This window comes from Lipotes vexillifer, unplaced genomic scaffold (assembly GCF_000442215.2).
Source record: "Lipotes vexillifer unplaced genomic scaffold, Lipotes_vexillifer_v1.1 scaffold412, whole genome shotgun sequence".
In the NCBI taxonomy this organism is placed as follows: Eukaryota; Metazoa; Chordata; class Mammalia; order Artiodactyla; family Lipotidae; genus Lipotes; species Lipotes vexillifer.
Genome location: NW_006798464.1, coordinates 865267 through 876364, shown reverse-complemented (window position 1 = coordinate 876364; position 11098 = coordinate 865267). Strand labels below are relative to the sequence as shown.

Here is an 11098-nt window from a genome sequence, read left to right as displayed (position 1 = left end):
GGGCCTCTCACTGTTGTGGCCTCTTCCGTTGCGGAGCACAGGCTCCGGACGTGCAGGCTCAGCGGCCATGGCTCACAGGCCCAGCCACTCCGTGGCGTGTGGGATCTTCCCGGACCGGGGCACGAACCTGCATCCCCTGCATCGGCAGGCGGACTCTCAACCACTGCACCACCAGGGAAGCCCTGTTGGAAGTTTTAAAATCACAGTTTCAATTTCAGTACTTGTGACTGGTCTGTTTATATTTTCTATTTATTCCTGGTTCATTCTTAGAAGGTTGTACCTTTCTAAGAAGTTGTCCATTTCTTCTAGAGTGTCCATTTAATTGGCATGTAGTTGCTTGTAGTAGTCTCTTATGATCCTTTGTATTTCAGTGGTGTCAGTTGTAACTTTTTTCGTTTCTAATTTTATTGATTTGAACCCTCTCCCTTTTTTTTCTGATGAGTCTGGCTAAAGTTTTATCAATTTTGCCTGGCTTTTCAAAGAATGAACTTTTAGTTTTACTGATCTTTTCTGTTGTTTTCTTTGTTTCTATTTCATTTATTTCTGCTCTGATTGTTATGATTTCTTTCCTTTTCCTAACTTTGGGTTTTACTTGTTCTTCTTTCTCTAGTTGCTTTAGGTGTAAGGTTGGGTTGAGAATTTTTTGTTTCCTGAGGTAAGATAGCATTGCTATAAACTTCCCTCTTAGAACTGCTTTTGCTGTGTCCCATAGGTTTTAGATCATTGTGTTTTTGTTGTCATTTGTCTCTAAGTATTTTTTGATTTCCTCTTTGATTTCTTCAGTGATCCATTGGTCGTTTAGTAACATATTGTTTAGCTCCATATGTTTGTACTTTTTTACAGGTTTTTTTTTTCCTGTAATTGATTTCTAATCTCATAGTGTTGTGGTTGGAGAAGATGCTTGATACGATTTCAATTTTCTTAAATTTATGGAGGCTTGCTTTGTGGTCCAGCATGTGATCTATCCTGGAGAATGTTCCATGCATACTTGAGAAGAATGTGTATTCTGCTGCTTCCAGATGGAATGTTCTGTAAATATCAATTAAGCCCATCAGGTCTAATGTGTCTTTTAAGGCCTGTTTCCTTATTAATTTTCTGTCTGGGTGATATGTCCATTGATGAAAATGGCATGTTAAAGTCCCCCACTATTTTTGTGTTAATGTCAATTCCTCCTTTTATGGCTGTTAGCATTTGCCTTATATGTTGAGGTGCTCCTATTTTGTAGGCATATATATTTATAATTGTTATATCTTCTTGGATTGATCCCTTGATCATTATGTAGTGTCCTTCTTCGTCTCTTGTAACATTCTTTATTTTAAAGTCTATTTTGTCTGATATGAGTATTGCTACTCCAGCTTTCTTTTGAGTTCCATGTGTATGGAATACCTTTTTCCATCCCCTCACTTTCAGTCTTTATCTGTCCCTAGGTCTGAAGTGGGTCTCTTGTAGACAGCATATATATGGGTCTTGTTTTTGTATCCATTCAGCCAGTCTGTGCCTTTTGGTTGGCTCATTTAATCCATTTACATTTAAGGAAATTATCAATATGTATGTTCTTATTGCCATCATGTTTTGGATTTGTTTCTGTAGGTCTTTTTTCTTCCCTTCCTCTTTTGTTCTCTTCTCTTGTGATTTGATGACTATCTTTAGTGTTGTGTTTGGATTGCTTTTTCTTTTTGTCTGTGTATCTACTGTAGATTTTTGGTTTGCAGTTACTGTGAGGTTTTGATATAGCAGTCTATATGTATACAAGATTGTTTTTAGTTGCTGGTCTCTTAATTTCAAATGCTTTTCCAATATCCTGCATTTATATTCTCCTCACAATGATGGTTTTGATATTTGTGTGTGGATGATTTTCTACCTTTTCAGTATATTTGTCTTTACAGGTGAGCTTTCCCATTTGTAATTTTCTTGTTTCTAGTTGTGGCCTTCTCTTCTGCCTCAATAAGTTCCTTTAGCATTTGTTGTAAAGCTGGTTTGGTGGTGCTGAATTCTGTTAGCTTTTGCTTGTCTGTAAAGCTTTTGATTTCTCTGTCAAATCTGAACGAGAGCCTTGCTGGGTAGAGTTAGAGTATTCTTGGTTGTAGGTTTTCCCCTTTCATCACTTTAAATAAATTATGCCACTTCCTTGTGGCCTGCAGAGTTTCTGCTGAAAAATCAGCTGAAACTCCCTTGCGTGTTATTTGTTGCTTTTCTCTTGTTGCTTTTAATATTTTGTTTTTCATTTTTGTCAGTTTGATTAATATGTGTCTCAGCGTGTTCCTGCTTGGGTTTATCCTGTATGGGACTCTCTGTGCTTCCTGGACTTGAGTGTTTCCTTTCCCATGTTAGGGAAGTTTTTGGCTATTATCTCTGCAAATATTTTCTCAGACCCCTTTTCTCTTCTCCTTCTGGGACCACTGTAATGCAAATGTTGGTGCACTTAATGTTGTCCCAAGTCTCTGAGACTGTCCTCATTTCTTTTCATTCTTCTTTATTCTCTTTCACAGCAATGATTTCCACTAATCTGTCTTCCAGCTCACTTATTCATTCTTCTGTCTCATTTATTGTTATTGATTCCTTCTAGTGTATTTTTTGTTTCAGTTATTGTTCATCTCTGTTTTTTTAAAGTTTCTAGCTCTTTATTAAACATTTCTTGTATCCTTTCAGTATTGTGCCTCCATTCTTTTTCTGAGATCTTGTTATGTTTACTGTCATTACTCGGAATTCTTTTTCAGGGTGATTGCCTATCTTCACTTCACTTAGTTGTTCTTCTGGGGTTTCATCTTGTTCCTTTGTCTGGAACATATTTCTGTGCCGTCTCATTTTGTCTAACTTTGTCTGTGGTCTCCGTTTCTCAGGCTGAAGGATTTTAATACTTGGTACTGGTACCTACCTGCTGGTGGGTGAGGTTGGTCTAAGAGTCTTGTGCAGGCTTCCTGGTGGGAGGGACTGGTGCCTGCCCACTGGTGAGTGGAGCTGGGTCTTGTCCCTCAGGTGGGCAGAGCCATGTCAAAGGGTACTTATAGGCTATTGGCTCTGATAACTTTAGGCAGCCTGTTTGCTGATGAGTGGGGCTGTGTTCCCACCCTGTTGGTTGTTTGGCCTGAGCCATCCCAGCACTGGAGCCTGCAAGCTGTTGGGCAGGGCCAGGTCTTGGTGGCCAAATGGCAACCTCTGGGAGAGCTCACACCAGTGAGTGTTGCCTGGGGCATCCACCACTAGTGTCGTTGTCCCCACAATGGGCCATAGCTGACCCCCACCTCCCCAGGAGATCCTCTAAGATCCACAGGTAGGTCTGGTCCAAGCTGTAATGGAGTTACTGCTTTGTCCTGGGCCCCAGTGCTTGTGAACATTTTGTGTGCTAAGAATGGAGTCCCTGTTTCCCCCAGTCCTGTGGAGCTCCTGTACTCAAGTCTAGCTGGCCATCAAAGCCAAATGCTCTGGGTGCTCCTTCTCCCAGTGCCAGACCCCCAGGCTGGGGAGCCTGATGTGGGGCTCAGAACTCTCACTCATGTGGGAGAAACTCCACAGGTATGGGATTTGATTATATCACTAATGTGCCCCTCCTACTGTCTTGTGGCGGCTTCTTCTAGGTCTTTGGGTGTAGAATATCTTGTTTGGTAGGTTCAAGTCTTTTTTGTTGATGGTTGTTCAGCAGTCAGTTGTGATTTTGGTGTTTTCGTGAGAGGAGGTGAGCTCAAGTCCTTCTACTCTGCCATCTTGTCTCTCTCCTTCTGCCACATTTTGGCTTGAGTTTCAGGATGATTCTGGTCTCACGCTGATGTGTGTGCTGTTGGTTCTGAAGTTCAGCCAAGGCTTGTCACAGAACAGTCAATGGCAACAGGGTTGTGGTTTAAATGGTCTTATGTATATTTGGGGTGGGGGACTGAAAAGCTTAGTAGTATCAGGATTTTCGAAAACCATTTTAAAATAAATGACAGTAATCTCTGGAGGGAGAAATGGGAGTTTTCACTTAGAGTTTGATTTACAAGATCATAGTAAGACTCAGGTTTGGGAACACAACCACAGGCTTGAAAGTTTTTCAGAGACCATGAGACCGTTGAATCAGCTCTGTTAGCGAAGCTCCTGGCCAAGACTTGACAGCAAACTGGTCCACGGGGTGCTCTGGGCATATCCACAAATCAGGTGAGTCTCCCTGTGAATGGTGGGAACCGTGCCAGAGACTAGGCGACTCTCGGGGCAGACCTTGAGATGTGGCTGCTCCAGAAACCACTAGAGCTGGACCATGGTCACATTTAACCTCAGGCTGGAATGTTATACAGAAATGCACTGAATGCCAAGTAGCTAGAGATGATTTTATTGTTACACAGGGAATGCAAAAGATTTATTCTGCCCCCATGCCGGTCTTCTGTTTGGTGTATGCTGCTTCCATCTCCAGGCACTGCCTCTGTCTTGGGCTCCTGGCCTATAGCAGCTCTGTGAGGGACTGATGTGTAGGGAGGGGGTCCTTCTCCCATTTCGTAAGTGAAACAGAATGGTCTGAACTTGCCATGGTCACAGGTGGGGTGGGGTGGAATGGGATCCTGATCTTAACAGTTCCTTGTCTGGTTCCTGACTCCCAGGCTGCCTCTGAGTTACACCACCAGCTATACCACCTTACTAAGGCAGGGCAGGCATTGTGGGTTAGGGCTGGGCTTGGAGGTGGACAGACTCCACAAGGGGGATTTGAAAAGTTGAAGGCATTCACGTGGGAATCTGAAAGCTGATCATGGTAAAGGAGGCTTGGGACCAGGCCCCAGTTTCTTTATGCCCATGGGGACCTGGCTGACCTCACCTTCATGTTTTAAATTTCCTAAGTTCCATTAAGTCTTGGTTATTCCTGTTTCTGTGCAGCAAACTGAGGGTTACATATGATGAGCAGACCAGTAGAGCCCTGGCTCAAATGAACCGAGTTTCTGGGTACATTACTAAGAATTCTTTTAAGATACATGTCTGGAATTCCTTGTACACCCAGAGAAAACTGCTGTCAGAGCACTTCTGTTAAGAAGTGGGGTAGCTCTGGGCAAGCTCAGTAGTGTTTGTAGTTATAAGTCCCCCAACCAGTTCCATCCTAACTAGCTAATCAGCTTCTTCCGTGTGTAAGTTCTGCTGATGGGACGTCTCCTGGAGAATGCTCGGCTGAAAGGAGAGTCTTCTGCCGTGGGGGAGAATACATCCACATCCTCATCTAGGAAAAGGCAGAAAGACAGCATGCAGGAAGTAACTGAGAACAGAACAAAAGAAAATGGGCTTCAACTGCAGAGGGTTACACATTAAGATGGACTTAAAACCAGCATTGCTTGTAGGTTCTCTCATCCCACGGACACACTACCTGTACTTTTTCAAGGCCCTCCGCCCTTACTGTCAGCACGGAGCTGACAGCAACAAGTAATTGTAAAAATGCAGAATACCTGTGGCACTTCAGTTTTATACTATGCAATTCTCTTTGTCTCAGATCTGTGGCAGTTTTGCATGATTTCTATCATGGTCTTGAGGGAAGAGAGCCACTGAAGAGCCCCACCTCCTGCACCCCACTGCAGTTCTAGCAGAAGGAGGAAACCTCTAACAGGGTGAATCACGTTCTTTCCATGTGGGGTCGAGGGGAATCCTAGGGTCTGAAGGCTGATTATAATAGCCAGTCCGTTCTCAGACTGAATGTATGGAAACACAGGGGTATAACCCCTGAGGGGAAATGGCTGGCTCTGCACACACCACCTACCACTCGTGCTGCTTTCCCCTCAGATCCCAGCGACCACAGACGAGCAGGAAGTGATTGTGTGCCGGCTTCTGTCACTGTCTTCAAGAAGCTGAAGTAATTTGGTAGGCTTTCGAGGGGTTTTGGGGTTCAAATACACGTAAGTTCTAAAGTGGTATTTCTCCGGGAAGGGCACATGACACTGCAGGGATAAAACCATTCCAAACTGTGGCAGTCCCTACGTCTCCTGCAAGATAAAAGTATCTGAAAACCCCGAGCTAGCTTGGGCTAGAGCTAACCAAAGGATAGAAGTTTGATCCTGGTAACATCTCTAGGACCTTCAACAAATTACCTCTGTTGTCTTTACACTGAGAGGAGGGTGCCTTCCCGTGGAACAGCAGCGGAGAGTGGGTCAGCGCCTGCAGACCGCTGGCAGAGAGGCAGCTCCGCACGGCACAGCCGGGAGGCGGGGTGGCACCTGCAGCAACAGCACGGTCAGCACAGCCTGCAGCCCTCACAAGGAAGCCCCAGCCTTCCCAGTAGGCGTCTCTGCAGTGCCTCCTGGCCAACACACCTGACAGAGCTGCGCGGCGGCCAACTCACCTGAAACAAACACCTCGTCGCCTGCCGTGGAGGGGAGCTGTCGCACACCCGTGCCTGGAGACCTGTCTTCACTCTTACCGACTTGGGAGTCTCCTCTCTTCTTGTCACAGACTCTTTTGGTTTGACACTCAGCCTCCTCCTTGGCAGAAAGGAGTCTCTTCCGAGATCCCAACCCAAACTGTCCCCAGGAGAAGGCTTCCTCAGCCTTAGGCTCACTGTCCCTGGGAGGTGACTGGTCTGGCAGCTGACACACCCCCTCGAGCTCAAAATCCCCCAAGATGGGGGTCTTGGTGATGCTGAGTTCAAGGCCTTGCTCCTTCCCCTCCGGCTCCAGCAGCGACACTCCCCCAGGAAGGTCTGTACCGACCTCGCTCCTCCCAGCAGAGGAGCTAAGGCTGCAGTCCACTGCCCTCTTCCGGCGAGGCCAGTCTTTAATTGTGTCAGGCGTTGTCTTCCCGCTGTGCTTGGGGGATGGTGTCCAAGGAACCCCGATTTCTGTCTGAAATGGAGAGGGGGTACTAGAAGGGCAGCGGGTGGGGGTACAGGACTGGCAGATATAGGTCTGTCCCCCGCTCTTGCCGGGAGTGCCGTGCAAGGGGCGAAGGCAGGAGGGCGACAGGTAGGTGGCTTCGGGTTTGCCTGAGGACTTGCTGGCCCTGGGCACGCTGAGACCAGGGAGGCAGCTCTCCTCTCCCAGAGAGCTGTCCTCCCTTCGCAGGGGCTCGGCTTCCGACAGACAGCTGGGGTCTATCTTTTTAATTCGAAGCTTGGGAAGGCCAGAAGCTTGCATCTCCAGCTCAACCTCATAGGTCTGTGGGCTGGCAGAGGCTCTGGAGGGCCAGGCTGATGCCTGCAGATTCTCTAGTTGGGCGGCAGCCTGGCGCTGCTTCCTGTCTGCGGTGCAGCGCAGGTCGTAGCAGGGTGTCAGGGGAGAGCTGGGCCCAGAGGAAGGAGAAGAGGGAGGAATCCCGGGGTTACACAGAGACGGCTTCTCATGAGTACCCATCCTTGACCCCTCACCTTCTTCCACCAGTGAAACATTGCTTTTTAAGTTATCACTGCTATGGTGCTCAGCAGCTTCATCCAGGAGAGTGAGATACTCCGAGTCTCTTGCAATAAGCAAAGGAGAGGATGTATGCCAGTGACTCCCAAAGCTAGTCCCAGGGTAACTATGTCTTTCAGGAGGAGATGGAGGAGAGAGGGTCGCTTCCTTCTGGTTCTTTCTAGCATCTGTGATGGCAGCTGGGTTGTCAGTTGTGGCAGCTCTCAGAACAGCAGAGCTGTTAGGCTGGCCCTCCGGGAAGTTTCTTTCTGTTTTAGAAGTCTTTCTATGCCTTTTCCCAATTTTAGAAGGGGGTGGAGGCGGTAGGAGGTCAGATCTAGCTATCTGTGAGGCTTTGTGGGGAGTCGAGGGAGCAGGACAGGAGGGAGATGTGGCTACACTGGGTGATTTCTGGGCCTCTTGCCAATCCAGTTCTCCAGAGGGAGGAGATTCTATAGAGAAATTCCCAAATGGAGTCTTCTCGGAAATACCACATGAAGGAGAGGGAACAGGTTTCTTTGGAGAAGTCAGAGCTGTGTTCCCTGGTTTCTCTGGGGTTCCGACAGCATCATTCCACGGCTGCGCCAGCTTCTCTGCCTGAGATGCTCCGGAGCCATGGAGGAGTTGGCGTTTCTGACTTGGAGGTGTGCCCACGAAGGCAGCTCGTCTTCGGACCCCCGAGGCTGCTGCTGCCCTCAGAGGGATTCGAGGAGAGTATTTGTTGGGAGTCAGACACTGACTCCTGGTCTCGGCAGTTGACGAAACCAGGGCTGCCGGACAGGAGGTGCTTTCTGGACTGGAATTCACCAAACGTGGCCAAGCAGAATTCTGCAAAAATCTAGGTGGCTGACCACCTTGTCTTTGGGGAGTTCTCGGTATTTTTTCAAGAGGAGAGTGACCTTCTGCCAGGGAGTGTCCTTTCTGAGGAGTGGCTTTTCGTCGAGATGGTGAATGCCAGCCGTGTGAGGAGTCTTTTAAGAACTCCTTAAAAATGACCTGTTTGGCAGGGGTCATTTCTGCAGGGGATTGTTGCAGCCTTTCAGGAGTGCGCAACGGAGTTCGTGGTGTATGAGGGAACTTTCTTGGTGTAGCTTTAGAAGAGATTGGAGATTTCCAGTAACTCTTCTCAGGAGTCTGTAAAGAAAAATGCTTATTTCAGTGCTTGAACATCATAACCCATATTCTCTGAAGAGTGTTTTAATAATGTCTAAGATGATTAAAAAGTCAAATTTGGAAGATTTATAGTCAGCCAAAGGAATGATCTTAAGTTGGATTTCGTATAGTGACACGTTTCCACTTCCAAAACATGACCCAGATTTTACATGTCCACTTTTTCTAGCACCAAGCGCTGTATCCAATCTTGGTTTCTTCTCCTAAGACAAATAGTTTTAATAATTTGCATACTACAGCTAAAACATGCTTTGCCTCTTAACTCTTAACTATGTCACTCCACTACTCACAGCTATCTTCTTCAATGAGACAACTATTTCTGATCTTTGCCTAAAGTACCTTTCGGAGCCACATCACCTGCTGTTGATCTGCATTCAACATGTGCTTTTAAGTACCTGCTATGTGCCAGGCAATGTGTGTGCGGGAGGAGGCCTGGGGGGATGAGGTGGGACATGGAATATATGGATATATAAGGCACAGCCTCAAAGATAACATCTCAGAAAGGAAACTCTCCAGCAAAAAACTTCCCTTCCTTCTTGCAAAAATGCAGTTAAATACTCCAACAGGTAAGGAAGTCCAACACCTATTGTTTAATCTTATCTGATCATCTCAAGGGAGTCCTGGTCTAGTTGGCATTTCATGTGGGATACAGACAGATATATAGTATGGCCAATGCAATGACAGGGGCACGCATGGGACAATATGGGAGCACCGGGAGGGTTGGCTATCTAATCCAGCAAAGGGGAGAAAGAGGGAATAGGAATAGCGAGTCAGATCTTAAAAGAATGGGTGTCAGCAGGTGAAGACAAAAGGTGGGGAAGTGGGGGAGAGGGAACTTCAGGCATAGTGTAAAGTGTAAGCAAAGGCACAAAAGCAAAAAACAGCAGCTGTGTGCATCCTGAGGCTGCTGGGAAGGTGGAGTGTGAAGCAGAGATGGCTGAGCAGGGATCAGATCATGGAGGTCCTTTCCTGTCCAGGGAGGAGAATGGACATGGTCCTATAGATCTGTGGTTTTCAAACCCTTCCCCACAGTTCCCTCCATATCCTCCTCCATCCTCTAAGCAGTTTTTGGGTTTCCAAACAAAGATTATTATCTTTGAACACAGAGTTCCATTTTAGGAAAACTTAGAAAACCCTGCTTTTAACAGATGAAGAGTCTGTAGAGCTTTAAGCAAAGTGATGTGGTCAGAGGAGCATCCAATGGGGTCACAAAGGTCCTTCTGACCTCTGGGGACAGGATGAATTTGAGAGAGAAGAGGCTACTGAAGTGTTCCAGGCAGAACTGAACTAGGGCAGGAACTGCAGGGATGGAGAAGAGGGAATGGGTATGAGACAGTTTGTCAGTAAAATGGGCAGGACTAATTGAGTAGCCAGGCCTGAGGAGAGGGGCAAGTCCAGGATGACTCCCAGGTTTCTAACATGGGTGACCGGATTGAGTGGGCAATCTAACAGAAACAGATGAATGCTACTGCACATTTCAGAAGGATATATACGTAGTGTCCAATATAAATGGAAGATGAAGTCAAGAGAGTAGGGCGAGATCTTTCTATCTCCTCCCTGCCACCTTGGCCTCAGCCCAACTGCTACCTAAGTCCCCATACACCCAATAATCGTTCATTCAAGTCAACCCCAACCACCTCAAATCTCTGTTATTATCTTCTCTTCCCTACTGGACTCAGTGGTTTTCCTTGTCCATGACTACATGCTCCCCAAACTATACTATCTGAAACATCATCGTAATTTTATACCTGATAAGCTATAGGTATTTCAGAACCCAACGTGTTTCCTGAAGGCCTTTTAATTCGAGCTGAACCCTTCTCAGAGGGACTGATCATCTCAGACACTGCCCCGAAAAGAAGCCTCTTGGGAGACCGAACACTTTGGATTGGAGAATTTTCTCTTTGGTCTGCAAGTCAAAAACAGTTACAATATTTCATTCTTTCTCAACTCCTGTGCGCCCCCCACCTGCCTCCCGCACCAAATACCTATAAAACAGCCAGTCCATACGAGAAAGATGATAATTCTTTTAGAGCAAATAGGGGCAGATCCCACCTAATTATGACAGCAGCCCAATAATTGCTGCCTTCTTGAATTTTAAGACTGCATATCAAGCCCAGTCCCTGTGTTAGGAGATGTAGGCAACTGAAATAATTTAATTTGCAAAGACAAATATAAAAAGACATATCTGATAATCCAAGCTAATAATGATAAAAGAATGGACAAACAGCACCTTCCACCTGGAGAAGCCTCTCTGTAGGATCTGAACATATGGTAGAAATTACAGGTAATTCCCTCTTGAATGAGCGAGTTACCCACAAGGATACTGTGGACAGCCAGCCGTAGGAGTCTAAAGGGATGACTCTGATAACGGTGGCCATGGATTGTTCATCTGGTCATCACTCTGAACCTCAAATATTTATACCTATTCTATTTCTCCAACGTCAAACTTCATTCTTTTCCCAACAACACTTCCCACCAAATCTGCATGGACCTCTGAAGACAGGTAGGCAAGCATTGTTACCTGACTTGACTTGCTGGAATGAGTGAACTCGTTGTATACTTCGAGACTTTGGTTGAGACACAGAGTAGAAGGAACCAGAATTTTT

At 46.3% G+C, this 11098-nt stretch overlaps 1 protein-coding gene across 1 annotated transcript in view; it reads right to left on the bottom strand.

Moving 5' to 3' along the window:
* Nucleotides 1-5057: 5057 nt before the first annotated feature.
* Nucleotides 5058-11098, bottom strand: part of TICRR (TOPBP1 interacting checkpoint and replication regulator) — a 51363-nt gene continuing 45322 nt past the window's right edge. The window contains exons 18-22 of the mRNA XM_007470571.1: nt 11014-11098; nt 10241-10398; nt 6281-8456; nt 6030-6155; nt 5058-5170 (exon numbers count right to left, since the gene is read on the bottom strand). The exon at nt 11014-11098 is cut by the window's right edge and continues 53 nt beyond it. Of these exons, the coding sequence (XP_007470633.1) occupies nt 5058-5170; nt 6030-6155; nt 6281-8456; nt 10241-10398; nt 11014-11098 (2658 nt within the window). The remainder of the gene's footprint in view (nt 5171-6029; nt 6156-6280; nt 8457-10240; nt 10399-11013) is intronic.